General features: G+C 45.6%; 1 protein-coding gene across 7 annotated transcripts in view; it reads right to left on the bottom strand.

The window, feature by feature from the left end:
- NDEL1 (nudE neurodevelopment protein 1 like 1) overlaps positions 1-15107 on the bottom strand; it is a 44660-nt gene that overhangs the window by 13865 nt on the left and 15688 nt on the right. For all 7 annotated transcript variants that reach the window (XR_004648156.1, XM_034789689.1, XM_034789695.1 and 4 more), the window contains 7 exons: positions 11864-11961; positions 10403-10556; positions 8140-8288; positions 6699-6835; positions 3888-4061; positions 2895-2986; positions 222-373 (listed from right to left, as the gene is read on the bottom strand). Coding sequence is in view for 6 of the 7 variants with exons in the window: in XM_034789689.1 (XP_034645580.1) it covers positions 222-373; positions 2895-2986; positions 3888-4061; positions 6699-6835; positions 8140-8288; positions 10403-10556; positions 11864-11949 (944 nt within the window). In the remaining variant the exon portion in view is untranslated. The remainder of the gene's footprint in view (positions 1-221; positions 374-2894; positions 2987-3887; positions 4062-6698; positions 6836-8139; positions 8289-10402; positions 10557-11863; positions 11962-15107) is intronic.

The raw sequence follows: 15107 nt of genomic DNA, 5'->3' as shown, positions 1-15107 counted from the left end.
GGGTTTAAGCAGTAGAGCTGTTTTTTCTCCTTGCTTAGTAGAGGTCAGCACTGTAACCTTGGCTGCCACTGTTCCCGCAGGGTCTAACCCACATTACGGTTTATCTATAAAGACAAATGTTCTATTGGGCTAAAAGTGAGCGGAGAAAAGATCTGTCTGTTTAAAAAGTGACCCTGAAAGCCATCTCCTTTTAAGCCAAAAACCCGTCAATCCCAACTCACCCTTTGTCAAAGAAAGATGTATGCCCTGAAGGAGAGAACTTTGTGCCGTTGCTGCTCATCAGGCTGCTGCTAACGTTGCCTGAAATGTAGGATTTCCGTGAAGCCTGGTCCTTTGCAAAATTCCTGCACGCAGCTAATTTGGATTCTAAGGCCTGTGGAAGGAATAGAGGGTACAGCTGTTAGAACAAAGAGCTCTTCTCCACTACATGACTTGAAATGGCCACTGGCCACTAGTGAGCCGGGGGCCAGTGTGATGAACTTCAGTACAAGCTAAGCTTCATCGTAACAAAGCTAATGCTTTTAGCAGTTATGGCTGCAAAGAAAACCTTCAGCATGGGAACGCTGGGCCAAGTTCTCAAACGTGCTCAGCATCCACATTTGAGGGGGGAAGATTTCCAGAAGAGATCAGCTTCCATTTAGGCACCTAAATAAACTGGGCCCCTTCTCAACAGGAGCGGCTGGATGCTCAGCTCTTGAAAATCGGTTTCCAAATGTAAACTGCTGCAGCAGCATCTTCCTGAACCTGCAGGCGGCACCCTGCCCCAGTGCTGTTCCCAGCTTCCCCAAGCAGCTGACCAGGCTCCCCTAGCTGTCACCACTGCTCTTCAGAACCTTGTAGGCAGCTGTGAAACTGACAAGAATCAGATTAATTTCACTCCGCTGCTACTGCTTGGGAAAACAGAGCAACAGTGAAGGCAGATACTGGAGCTATTCACTGTAGAGGACAAGTCAGAATGGAGAGGACGAGGGTTGTCAGAAGGAGTGGAGATACCCACCCACCCACAGCAGAAAATGCACCTCACCCTGTCGCTTGAGTGGGCCCGGGTGTGGTTCAAGCAGCAGTTGATGGGACAGAGGGCTCTCCTAAGCAGGAGTCAAGAGCAGCTCCCTGATAGAAATCCCAGCACCAATCCCTCCCCAGGAGCTGCGTGTCTGTGTGGGAAGTTAAGCTGTGCTTCTCACCAGCCACTGCTCTTCCCTATCAGCCTCTGGCTAACGGGTCTGGCCAGATTTTCAAGTCCTGCTTATGTAGCTCAAAGGCAGAGATGGCAAGAGTACAGGAGCAGATGAACAGCTGTACTGACATTGTGACAACCTAGAAGCAAAGACAACAGCCAGCACTGCACAGCAGGCCAGTCTTACTGGGGGAATCTGGGTTTTTAACCAGAGCCAGTAAACAGACAGGGGAGCGGTAATACTAAGAAGAGGTAAGGTGCTGAAAGCCCCAGCTAACCTCACTTTGGGGTGCATTCAGCACAGGACGAGACCCTACTTCTTGTGCTGGAGGTTTAAGCGTTAGGTGGGCTCTGCTGGTTCACTGAGGCAAGTGACTCATTACCCACCCAGATGTAAGGGAGATGAGAGGGGCTCTCAGTGGGACAGAGGAGATCTGGAGTGTGGGCTGAGCAGTCCCGAAGGAGGAACCCCTAGAAGAAGCCAAGCCAAGAAGTTCTGAGACAATCTTTTTCTTACTATTCATAAAGACAGGGGTGAGTTTGGACTTTACACAGTGGGTGGGCTGGGTTTCTAAGGGTGGGCTGGGAAAGATGTCTGCTTACTCTTGGGCTCCAGTCCTCTCAGAATAATCAGAAAGCTCCTTGATTCCAAATAAACTCCTCTACTACCCACACTGATTCTTACTCCTGCCTGCCCTAACTAGCCAGAAGCTCACAGGCAACAACTGGATTTTTAATTTTACCTTTGCTAAAATGATTTCCCTGGTTGTGGCTAATGCTATTCACAGCAGATTAAGCAAAAGAGAAGGATGAAAATCAGCCCCAAGGGCCAGATTCTAACCTTAGACACAACGTGTCCTGGCTGTAGCTTGAAACCTTGACACTGTGCATTGAGGCACAAGCATACGAACAAGTTTTTCATGACTCAAAGCAAGTACAGCCATGTCCTCATTATATTGGTGAGCCCGGCGCTCCAAGCAGCAGATGTTTAAAGCATTTCTCTTCCACTTATAGTTGTAATCCATTTAACAGCTCAAACATTTCACTTCCCTACCAACTACACCATGGGGAATATTTGGCTCTCTCTTGGCTTATTCTATTGCCTGTTCACCAGCCTCACATAGGCCGCGTACAATTCTGAGACATGAGTGTGATCGGAAACTGCTCTGCCCTTTGTCACTCTTTTATCTAAGGGCTCCCTGGTTATTTTGTTTTTTTAAAACAGCTGCAGGGGGTTGGGGAGAGAAGGGCAGTGGCTCAGACAGCTGGAATGCACACTACGCCCGTCACACCAGGGAAGGTCAATCTGCACCGTGCCTAGGCATGAGACCTGCAGCCCCTTGAGAGAGAGCTGGTGTGATCCTGTGGGCTCAATATTCAAATGTGAGCAATCCGTTTAGGGTGCCCAGTCCCACAGTTGGATGCCCACGCTATACGTTCTTGCCCAAACGCCAACCTCAGCACCCCAATGTAGTACTTGGAATCCCAATCCCTTGTTTACACCTGGGACTCTCTGACTGAAGGCCCCCCGTCACACATGCAGCACTCCGAGAGCATGATGTGAAAGATCCCTCGAAGGCTAAAGCGGGGCTGTGCAGAGGCATGGCCCCACAATCCCTTTTAGGCACGACTGACACGACTGCAACCGGCAGCAAACAGTCCTAAAGCTCGGGTCTATCACAGCAAAAACGTGGGTCCTATAGGACAAGGCACTTACCCCGACTTTCCGTAAGAGATCCCCCACAATGTTCAGTGCCGATATTCTAGCAGAAGGAGTTAGGGGGCTGGTACCAAACCCATTTGGTATAGCTGCAAACATAAATGCACTTCATTATATGGGGTGCTTCTCAGAAGTTTAAAATAGTGTATTCAATAAACTAACTTCTGCATGAAAGGGGAAATCTAAAATTCCACCCCAGCATGGCCTCCCATGCTGCTAGCCCCCTATAATACACACACTGTGGGATAACCAGCTTAATTTATACCAGCTGTCTGCTTTCACCACACTCTGCCTATAACAAGGGTTTGTGCATTCCCCAGCTGCGGAGCATCCCTTGCCACAGAGCTGTGCTGTGGAATCAGCTTCTTATTTATGTTTTTAAATTATGGTATTAGCCCTTATCATTGTGAACAGCCTGCCACACGTGAAATGAGCGTAAACCAGTGCCGTGCTGTCTCCCAGAATCTGCAATGGGAAGAGGAGCGCAGAGGTGTGCACTGCCTGCAGCGTCTCAGCTCACAGTCACTGGGAGACCTAGTTTAAATGATCAGCATTGTGACCTATTTCTCTGGTGGTCATTTTAGCAGAAAGATCCAGTGATTGCTTATCCTACTATCTCAGACTGTCTCCCCACGATACCCAATCTCGCCCGCCCTCTTTTGCATTGTCAGTGCAAAAATCTGCAGCATACTGAATACTCAAAGGCAGGGTAAAGAAAATTGAACGCAATATCAAATTAAACCCAAAGGCAGAGCTGAGTCACTTCCATATTAATTCAAAACTCTACTCCTGAATTTACCTGAAGCTGCCCCAGAATTTCTAGCGGGCTGCAGGAGATGCAGTTTTTAGGCACAACTTGCTGCAGAGTACTTGGTGCCTATACGTTCCTAGCTTTACCCAAGAGTGCCACAGTGGAACCGAGCTGGTGGGAGTGCTGTTTGTCAGCACAGTTTCGTGTTCCCAAACAACCACCCCTGCTGCACGGCATACCTTTTGGGGAAGGAAAGCTATTCTCTGATCCTTTTCCAACAGGCGTGGCGGGCAAAGAGAGAGATGCCTGGACAGCAGAATCCATCTTTTCACAGTCTAGAGTCGGAGAACTAGGAGCAGACTTCCTGGTGACCTCCTGTTGCCTTTCTCGGACAGCTAACTCTTGCCGTAAGTCTGGAGGTTGGAAAAAGAAAAAAAAACAAACATTTCATATTTATGGCTTGATGGTTAAAAATACAGCACCACGATCATCCTGGGGGCACGTACATGGCATTCTTAACACAATCCAACATGAGCTCCCCAAGGCCACGCTAAATGGAGACTCAACCCTCACCAAACAAACGTACTTCACCATCAGCTTCTCATCTAAGAGCCTGAGCAAACAGCTGGGCTTTGCACTGTGCCCTGAAGATCAACTGATCCTGGCCCTTCAGACAAGGCGGTGAGGGGAAGTAGATTCTTCAGCCATAAGGTTGCCCCTGAAAATGCCCTCCGGCCATTCAACTCTAGAAACCCTAAGGACACCCTAAGCAAGAGCCAATCAGCTGATCAACTGCTGTGACATTGGTAGGAGCCAAACTGCATAGGGTGTTATAGCTCAAAATCAACCCTCCCATTGCAACTGGCAGTGAACAGGCAGCCAGTGGAATCTTCACCACATCAATGGAATATGCTCCTCAGAGCCAGCACAGCTGAGTAAACAGGCTCCTGTGTTCTGCCCCAGCTGCAGCTTGTGTGTAGTCATCCGGTGGTCCCGTGTAGAGTGCATTACAATAACCTCTTGGGAGGTCACAAAGGCATGGACAACTCTGTGTCAGAGCTGGAGAGAGTCATTGCTTCAAACACAAAGGTGCTTCTGGCCAACAGCTCCACCTGTGACCTAACAGTGACAGTGAAGATAAATGCAAGCGAGGAAACTCACAAAGGCCATTCTTCACTGGACCTCCAGAAATTCCCATGCAGAAAATGCGATGCCACCTACATGGCCTGGATATGGTTTCACCTAAGTGGCCTCCATTGTGGCCTAGATATTTCATGACAAACAGCATGTTTGTCTCACCCTTTACGTGACTTGTCTCGCAGCCTTACTATTCTTTTAACAACCAGGGCTGAACATCCCTGGATGTGCTTCTACGCCCCACACTTCTAGTATCAAGCTAAAACATATAATAGGTGTTAATTTAAAGGGAGGTGGGTGGAGAAAGTAGTTGGGCATCTAACTCCCTGAATGATCTTGCCAAGTGGGCAAAACCCCTTAGTTTGCCCACTAAACCCCCAGATACCAAGCAAAAGAGTTGTTAAGAAATTGAGAATGTCTGGGCATAAATTGATAGTGGATTGGAGAGGCAGTGTAATCCAGTGGACAGGGAGTCAGGAGACCTGGGTCTATTCCCAACTCTTCCAGTGACCTTTTGTGTGACACCTCCCCTTTCTGAGCATCTTTTTCCTCTACCGCTCTTTTTCTGTCTTATCTATTTAGATTTTAGTCTCTTATTATACACATGTATAGTGCCTGGCACAATGGGGCATCAAAATCAGCAAGAGGCTTTAGACACTATGATAATGCAAATTAATAATAAATAATAAATGGGAGAGTGTTATTTTTAAATAAAGTGTGAACTTAGTTTTCCATTTTTATTTTAGGCAAACCAATTAGATTTTTCACAGGCCATTGGTTTCTCATGTGGACTGTCAGAAAAAGCCAAAGCAAAATGTGTTGCATATTAGAGTTTTTAAAATACCATGCACTTTTAGAGGTGTTTTCAAGGGCAAGCTGCAAAGCAAAAATGAAAACCAGCCCAGATACACAGGTTTGAAAAGTCAGAAGTTTTGTATTTGAGTGGGAGAGCAGCAATTTTTTAAAACAGCTAATGTATCTGACTGCTGGCCAGAAAATAATACGGTTTTGTTTGCTTGTTTTTCTTCTTCTATTTTAAAGAAGTTGAACACTTTGTTCATCCCATTTTGCAACTGGGTAATTAATGTTGATCATTCAGATGTTCCTGAAGATTTGCCATGAGTTTCATTATTACTGCCCTTACTGTGAGTTGTGATTTGTATGTTTCGTTAGACAACAACATTTGGTCTTCCTTTTTGTCTTCTTTGCTGTCAGAGACAACTCCATGTTTGTATCAATAAGACATGAGTGATGTTGGGCACAGATCTGTGAACTGAGTGACCCTACTAACCAGGCTTTGGAGTGCCATTTATCAGAGAAATTCATTTCAACCAGCCTTTTGATATTCTTCCCTCACTTCTTCTTGGCGAAATCCTTCTGGGAATTCCTGGTTTACTGAAGATGTCCCAGAATGTAACATCACTAATCCCACAAGTCTCATTGCAATCCTTTCTGGGATATCTTCCAGAAACCAGGCAACTTCCAAGAGGATTACAGAGGACAGCAGAAAATTTCACAAGGTTAGTCAGCATTTATTTCCATGTCTAATCCCATCCTCACATCTCCCCAACAACATGCACAGAGCCTGGTTAATGGAAGCATTTGACACACAGATCTGTGCTTAACTCAGTTTTCATTTGGAATTTGAATTCTCCTGAAGCACTCACATATTTAAAAAATCCTGAATGGATTTGATGGTATTTTCCCCCACTCACTGGATGAGATTTCTTTACTCCCCTTAACTGTGCAGAAATTATTATTATTATTATTATTATTGAAGATTAACATTGTACAAGCAGCTTGGGCCCCATCGTGCTAGGTGCTGTACAAACATGAGCTGTCGTTGTTAGAATACATCTCTGTTACGCAGCCACCCATGTACTAAACCAAAGAATTAATCAATCAAGCTGTACCTCTCGCTTCATCCTTTAACCTCTGTACAGAAACTAGCAACGATTCCTTGTCATCCAGCTCACTTTCTAAAAACGCATTTCTCTCAATAGCCTGGTTCAGCCTTTGTTCAAAGTCTTCCAATGAAACTATTGTTGCCCTAGAAACAAAATCCAAAATATTAGGCTCTTCAGATCAGCTAACATAAAGCACATTGGAAAGCATAACAACAAAAGGAAAAGGTAAGCGAAGCCCAAAACTTTACAGCTCTGCCAGTGTATCCTGGAAAAGACCATGAAGTGAGGGCTGGACAGGTCAGAACTCTAGCAGCTGGACTTCAAGTGATATAAACCACAGCTGTGTAAGAGCTCACCAAGCACTGATCTCCACTCACTCTCCCTTCTGCTCAGCGACCAGAGCCAGTCAATGCAGCACTCTGCATCAACCCAGAGGACTAGCAAGGTGCTACCACCTCCATTTGCCGAGCAGCTGACAACTCAGCAAGCCAAGACAAGTGTGGGACTGGAACATTAACTCAAGCCCCAAGTCAGTAAAGTACTTAAGCAGATGACTAACACAACATGCAAGCCATTCCACTGACTTCAATGGGACAACTCACATGTTTAAGAAGTTAGCCATGTGCTTGCTAAATCAGGGCCTCAGCCCCGTGTCTGCCATGCCAGATAGCCAGAGACCCAATACTGCTACTGCTGAACTCAATGGCAACATTCCCATTCAGTTAACAGAGGCAGGATCTGTTTGTTACTTTCCAAACAGGGCGTTGCTAGCAGCACTCTTGCTAGCTTTATGCACTTCTTATCCAGTATGCAGTCATTCCCTGCAGCCAGCCACAATGCTTATTAGGTAAGGGAAGAAGAGACTCTCTAGACTTGTTTTATTTACAAGGGACTGCATAAGGTATTAGCTTCTTATCGGAAAGAGGCTGTGTCCTGGAAGGATCACACATATGCTGTAAGAGTCACCTGGCTGCTGATGTCAAACTTGGCATGCTGGCTGGGCTTGCTTTTATGCTCTGCTCTCATCTTTTAGGAATCCATAAAACAGAGTGGAAATTACTGCTCTTGTTTCTACCTTGATTTACACAAAATAGAATACTTTAGAATTCTCCAACAATCCAGGTTACTGGGCTCAATACCGGGGTAACCAGGTGGGATTTAGTAACCTGTGATATGCAGGTGGTCAGACTAGATGATCTGGTGATCCCTTCTGGCCTTAAACTCTCCGATTCTAGGTTCTTGCTGTACTGCAGGGTTAAAGAGTGAGTGAGGCTAACTGCCTTGGACATCTGACTGGGCTGGAGCCTCAATACAGTTTTAACTGCATAAGTGCAACAATATCTAGTGTCTCGCCTTATGGAAAGTTACATCCATTAGAGACAGTCAAGAGCTGTGAAGCTAAATGACTAGAGGAAGTCTGGCAAGACAATCGGTTTGTAGCCTTCACCTCTTAGCGCGCTCCAAGTCGTCGTTGGCCTGTTCCAGCTCCCTCACATATTTGTGTAGCTGGTCTTTAATGGCCCGTGTCTGACTCAGGTCATCTTCCAACACCGACACTTGCTTGTAACTTTGTGTATATTGGTGTTCAAGTTTCTCCTGGAAATAAGACGGAAAGCAAGATTAATGTTGCTAATATACAACCTTCTGAGGCAAGCCAGAGCCAAACAAGAGGGAACAAAGTAACACACCAGAATCAGTCAGCTCCTGTGGGTTTGTTGGTGGTAGCACATAGAAACGCCATTATTAACATGGATATTTACTAAGCATCAGCACTGGGCACCCTGAAATAAAGAAAGTTCATAGACTTTAAGGTCAGAAGGGACCATTATGATCATCTGGTCTGACCCCCTGCATGCTGCAGGCCACAAAACCGTCCCTACCCCTTCCCTGGACTCTGCTGTTGAAGTCCCCAATCCTGTGTTTTAGTGACTTCAATTGGCAGAGACCCTCCTGCTAGTGATCCCTGCCCCATGCTGCGGAGGAAGGCGAAAAACCTCCAGAGGCTCAGCCAATCTACCCTGGAGGAAAATTCCTTCCCGACCCCAAATATGGCGATCAGTAAGACCCCGAGCATGTAGGCAAGAGTCTCTAGCCTGACCCCTGTTAGCCATTATACTATTTACGTACCATTGCTTGGTTTTCCTTGGCTACTATGTTTTACCATTAAACCATTCCCTCCATAAACTTATCTAACTTAATCTTAAAACCAGACAGGTCCCTTGCCCCCACCGTTTCCCTCGGAAGACCGTTCCAATATTTCACCCCTCTGACGGTCAGAAACCTTCGTCTAATTTCAAGCCTGAACTTCCCCACAGCCAGTTTATATCCATTCGTTCTCGTGTCCACATTAGTACTATGCTGGAATAATTCCTCTCCCTCCCTTGTATTTATCCCTCTGATATATTTAAAGATAGCAATCACATCCCCCCTCAGCCTTCGCTTTGTCAGACTAAACAACCCAAGCCAAGTTAACATGGTGCACAGCAGGGATCCAGTCACCAAATAGCTAGTTATTCTCCCAAAGACACCCATCAACTTCCATTCTCAATAGTCTGTAATAGCAGGTCCAGGAGGCCCGGCAGACCTACAGGTGGCCAGGAAGCAATACAACTGCTCGAGAGGATTCTGACTGCATGTTTCCCACACTCCAGACAACCATCATGATACAACATGAAGCGGCCTGAAATCCCTCCGTTGAGCAAAAATAAGAGCCACTGGAATATGCTTCTTGACTTCACAGGGAAGTTCACTCCAACACCTTTACCTGGAAAAACTGGAAGGTGGCGGCTGACAGTCTGGTTGGTTAAGAATGTCCGCAACTCTGAGAATGCAGCTAGAGACTTTCCTGAAGAAGCTACTGGCCTCCTCAAGTACATGCAGATTTCACAGCTATAACAGGGAATGGATAAGATGACCAGGGATCCCACAGAGCACATTTGCCCTGGCTCAGAACACAATGGTTTCCAGCTACGTTCCCATCTCCTGTCCCGGATCAAGTTTCCAAGAGCAGGACCAAACCATGGTTCTCTCCAAGATCCCAGAGCAGGGTAAGAACAGATCAGCCCAGATGCATTAATCAGAATAGTCTATTATCTATCTGAACACTCTACAGAACACTATCAGAATCTCTGCTGAAGGACATGCACAAGTCAGAGATCTTCAACTGCCTTACAAGTCTCACAAAACTAAAGACATTCTGGGCAAAAAACCACTGATTCACAGGAATTAGCTGCACAATCCTACCGCTGAAATGAGGCCATTGAATCATCTCATTCATAACAAAGCAGATCTGTAGTGTGTCCATTGCATGGCTACGTTAACTTGCTGTGGTAACAACAAATCCACCAATTGGCAAAGTCTCCGAAAATCCAAATCTGCTGCCCTTACTCAGGCAAAACTCAAGATCAAGCTCAGAAGCAAAAGGATCCGAGTCCTGTCCCTCTTATGACATGGCCAAGAAACATAGCAAATTCCTCCACGAATTTACCTTACATCTAAGGTGGCTGGTAAATACCTGGTCTTACCCATCGGGCATATGTCACACTCAAAACTAGATCTCAAACATATGACTGCTGTCCCCCCTTTATATTCTGGACACTTATACTAAATTACCAAAAAACCTATACGGACCAGATAGATTTTGAATAATTTAGGACCACACTTTTGACTACCTGCAAGAACAGGCCATTCCACTACAGACACTGCCATACCTTTAATGTTTCCACTTCATATTTCAGTCTTTGGTTATCTGTTTGCAAGTCTCTATTCCTCTGTTCAGCCTGCACTAGCTGGGCCTCCAATTCAGCTTCCAATTCTCTACTTCCCTCCTGGAATTCAGCCAGTTCTTCACGTGCTTCCTGGAAACTGTAAGCAGAGGATTCGTATCAGTCATAGGTTTAGCTTGTCAAGTTATAACAAAACCCACTGATCTTATCTAAAGATAAACCCAGGAAGAATCTCCAGCATATTACAGGACTCATATAAACAGCATCTCTTTAAAGAGAAGAAGGGAACTGTGGTAAACTAAGAGTTACATGAAGTTCAGCCAGGAAAGGAAATTCATTTCTGTGCAACACACAAACTGCTGTATTAAAAACATGTTTAAATACAATTCCATGCACCAAGGTCATTAACAGGATGTCTAGGAGTTTGTCAAAAATTCTCTATTCATTAACTTTCACAGATAGCATTTATTAAATCATTTTATGGGCAGGTTTGGTATTAGCCACTGAATTTTTAACCAGGTTTTGGTTGAAAAACATACGACTGAATGCAGTCTAACAATAGAGAACAATATTGCTATACCATACGGTCACACCAAAGTAACATTAAACCCCAACCCTTTTCTCGAACATAAGGTTATTAACCACTTAGGCAGGGAGCCAGCATACACCACTGCAAGGTATTAAATAGCTAAAAGTAGCCACTGCCTACTGTATTCACGTCACTGACATGTCTGTACTTAACAGTGCTTAACAGCTCAGCTCTCAGCAAGCAGCAAAGTTTATAGGAAAGTGAATTATAAGGGTACAGAAATCAAAGCTTTCCCTAACCCCTCAAGGCCCTGACTTTTTTCTGACATTCAAGAACAGCTCAGGAGACGCCAGGTCCCTTCAGATGCTCCCTATAAAATACGCCAGTTCTGCGTTTCTTTCACCAGTCTGACACATTCAGTGGTCTGGAAGCAACATGAATTCATTAGCATCCTGGGCTCTGATGTGCATATTGGGACTGCAGGAAGTTTTGTTTGCTGCACCTGCGCAATCCACAACAGTAACGCAGAACAGAAGGACAACACTCCAGAGGAAAGCAGGCACAGGTCCCCGAAACACAGAATCAAGCACAGTACTGCTCCAGGGTTTTAGATACCAATCCGCAAAGCCAGCCCTGCTAATGCCAATAGTAGCCAAAAGAAACTCATACAATCTGCCCTAGGAGGCTGCAAACCACAACCTGGAGCTCTCAAGTTGGTAATGCCCATGCAGAAGATGCTCTGCTTCCAGCGGTGGGCTCTTACTGACTGACCTGGCATTTCTAAAGATGAAAATGAAGAAATTCATTTGGACACACCTGACACTTATCAAAGCATAACCCCCATAGAGAGGCAGGTTGATTAGCTACGTTCTGATAGAACTAACAGTAAGCACTGGTCTAGGAATCCAAAACGATACCTTTGTTTATACTTCAAGGAAAGCTCTTTCCAATAAGCAGTTTCTTCTTTTGGACTCGAAAAATCTGGGATATCTTCACAGTCCATGATCAATGAAACCTGCAAAAGACAAACACAGGAATAAGCCAAGGACAAAGACAAATGGGAAGTCCCTGGGATTGCCGCCAAATGCTGGAGAGACCCCATCACCGTGACCTTTCTTGAGTTTTTATGCCTTGCCGAGAACTGCAAGTGAATTCAGCGTTCATAAAACAGACACCAGTAATCCCTGACAATTTTTTTTTTTTTAAATGGAGATATCCCATCTCCTAGAACTGGAAGGGACCTTGAAAGGTCATCGAGTCCAGCCCCCTGCCTTCACTAGCAGGACCAAGTACTGATTTTGCCCCAGATCCCTAAGTGGCCCCCTCAAGGACTGAACTCACAACCCTGGGTTTAGCAGGCCAATGCTCAAACCACTGAGCTATCCCTCCCCCTGCGGGCAGGCACAGTGCAGACAGACCAGCACCAGCCAGCAACCTACCCACTATTCCAGCTCACAGGATAGTTTTGTGATGGTTTGTGATCTGAACACATGGAGACCAGAAATTGAAGAAACTCTAGTCATATTTTGAACCTAGCTCTGAAGGGTTAGTAGCTTCACACACTTATCTAGGACCTCTTTCTACAAGGCTTGGTTTTAAAATTAGCAGTCATCAAATATTAATATTAATCCACTTAAAATAAGTGTTTTTAAAAGGACAGGTATTGTGTCTAGAGTTGGTAACCCTCTCCTTGATGCAGAGTATAATCCCCAATCAGGCTAATGAGAGTCACATACTTAGCAAAAAGACTTGTCCCCTTTAAGGACTGACAGCCCAACCATGTGCTATACAGGAAGGAAAGTCAATTTATTTTTCTTTCACTAATTTGAGTTCTATTTGGTTTTGATCTGGTTTACATTTTTCAGGTAACAGAAGAAGTTACAAAATTAATTTCGCTCACTCGGTCCTTCCAAATCAAATGAGAAACAGGTAGAAAGGGCTAGAGTCTGTCCTATGATTAAACTGCCCATCCTGGAACATTGTTTTTAGTCTAAAGACATTCAGAGGGCAAAGCTCCCCTTGCCAGGGCATCTGGATCAGGCTGTATTGGTGGAGGGAAGTTAGCTCTCTAAGGTTATGCCGGAAATTGACTCAGCAGGGCATGAAAAATGCACTTCTTAATGGAAACTATCTGGCAGTAGCACAGAGAAATTTACCAGACTCTTCAGTTTCACTGAAGTCTGGTTCTGAGCAGCAGCATCTACCTCTCTATTACATGGCGCTAGTTACTGTCAGACCTGTGCACTTTGTACCACCGAGCTGCTCAAGAGCACAAAGACATAAGACAATCCATCTCTGTCCCCCTTCACTACAACAACGAGGATGAGTACTGCTCTGAGCAGCTCTGGGTATGGCTACATTACAAGCTGTGCCGCTGTAGCATTTGTAGTGCAGACACTTACTACAGCGACGGAAGGGATTTTTCCATCACTGTAGCAAATCCACCCCCTCGAGAGGGGATAGCTAAGTCGACAGAAGAATTCTTCCATCAACCTAGTGGTGTCTACACTGGGGCTGAGGTCGGCTTAACTGTCTCCCCTAAAGTTGTGAATTTTTCACACCCAAGACACACAACTAGGTGGACGTAAATTTTAGGTGTTGACCAGGCCTTAGTGTCTAGATTCTGGTCAGTTTCACGGTTGTTCAGCTAAGAGCAGAAGCAGCGAAAAGTGACGCATCTTGTAATTTTTATTCTGCTGCTGGGAAAAGAGATGAGTAACAGAGGGACGTTTGTTTCACAGTAGGGGGGGAGGCTTGGGCGCCACACTTATCAGATCCCTCTTGCTTGGCTGATGTGAAAGATGTAGTGGAAGAACCCACCAGCAGGCCCCAGTGGAAGCATGCTGCACTGGGCTTCTTACCAAGATGCTGTCTCTGAACTCCCTCTCAAGAAAGCCCCATCTTTTATACTAGCATCTGGTCCATTACTCAAACCTTGTGACCCAGATTTCATTGTTAAATCCCATGAAGGAGGGTAGGAATGGGCTGGCTTCTCCCTCACCTTCAGGACAGACACTTTAAACCAGTGATTCGCAAATGCAGCCACCAGGACTTTTCTTGAGCCACAGCCTCCTGGGCAGTGATGGGAGGCAGGGGGGTTAAAGCAGCGGCCCCCTCCCCCAGGGCCGCCAGCAGTGGTTGGGCCCTGCCCACCTTTGGAGACACAAAAGCTGGAGGAGGAGGCAGGCAGTGGGTTCCCCACCTTCCCAGCGCTGGTGGGGTCAGGCTTCAGCTCTGGGGTGGTGAATGACAGGCTCCAGCCACGGGGCTTCAGGCTCCGTTCCCTGGCCATATGGTGGTGGGCTCTGGCCCCAAGGTCACCCCCCTCCAATGCCCCGGGCCCCCACTGCTTCCATATTCACCTCCCCATCCAGGGCTTGCCAGGGCTGAGTAAGTCTGCTGTGAAAAGTGATATTTGTATGTTTGTTAATATTAATTTTATACAGCAGACTTAGTAACTTTTTTTATTTTTTAATTTAACTAGCACATCTTCGGGGGGGGAGCAAAAGACAAGAACATACAAAGCACCTTATTTGTGTTTCTATTCTGTTTAGGTCCAGTAAAGAATAGAGACAACTATACATTATTTTTATTATTGAGTCTGGAAAAAAAATCCTACATCAATAAATTACAATGATTTGAACGTGTCTATGTGGATATTTATACGTTTTTCCTAAAGTTAATTAAGTATTTTAGGAAAAATTGTCGGAGCGGCCACCAGCAAGTGATGGTGGCCCCACTCTGAGGCCACCAAAAAAAAACTGTTGCGAGAACCCCCGCTTTAAACAATCCTCATAGCACGCTGCTCCTGTCAGCTCAATCAGCCATACACAGGTTGTCATTTGGGGCTCTAACAAGCATCAATGCCCATTTCCATCCCTCCAGGCCTAGACTCGCCAAATTGACATCTCCTACATCTCTGTGACCCACATTTTAGAGGCCTGGCCATGCTCAGTAAATGTGGAACAACACAACTGCACTGCATTCAGTAAAGGGAAAAAAACCCCATGAGCACCTTAAGACAGCAATACTTAATCCATAAATAATGCAAAGGAAAACTGCCACTGTATCTCTCCAGCCCAGCCTACAGCTGCTACCATTCATGTCAAGAGACCAAATTCATTCAAAGGGTATTAAGCACCTCAAAAACTCCTCTCCCCC

Source organism: Trachemys scripta, chromosome 14 (assembly GCF_013100865.1).
Source record: "Trachemys scripta elegans isolate TJP31775 chromosome 14, CAS_Tse_1.0, whole genome shotgun sequence".
NCBI classification, from domain to species: domain Eukaryota; kingdom Metazoa; phylum Chordata; order Testudines; family Emydidae; genus Trachemys; species Trachemys scripta.
Note: the sequence above shows the minus strand (reverse complement) of the source record. Positions and strands in the feature narration are given on the sequence as shown.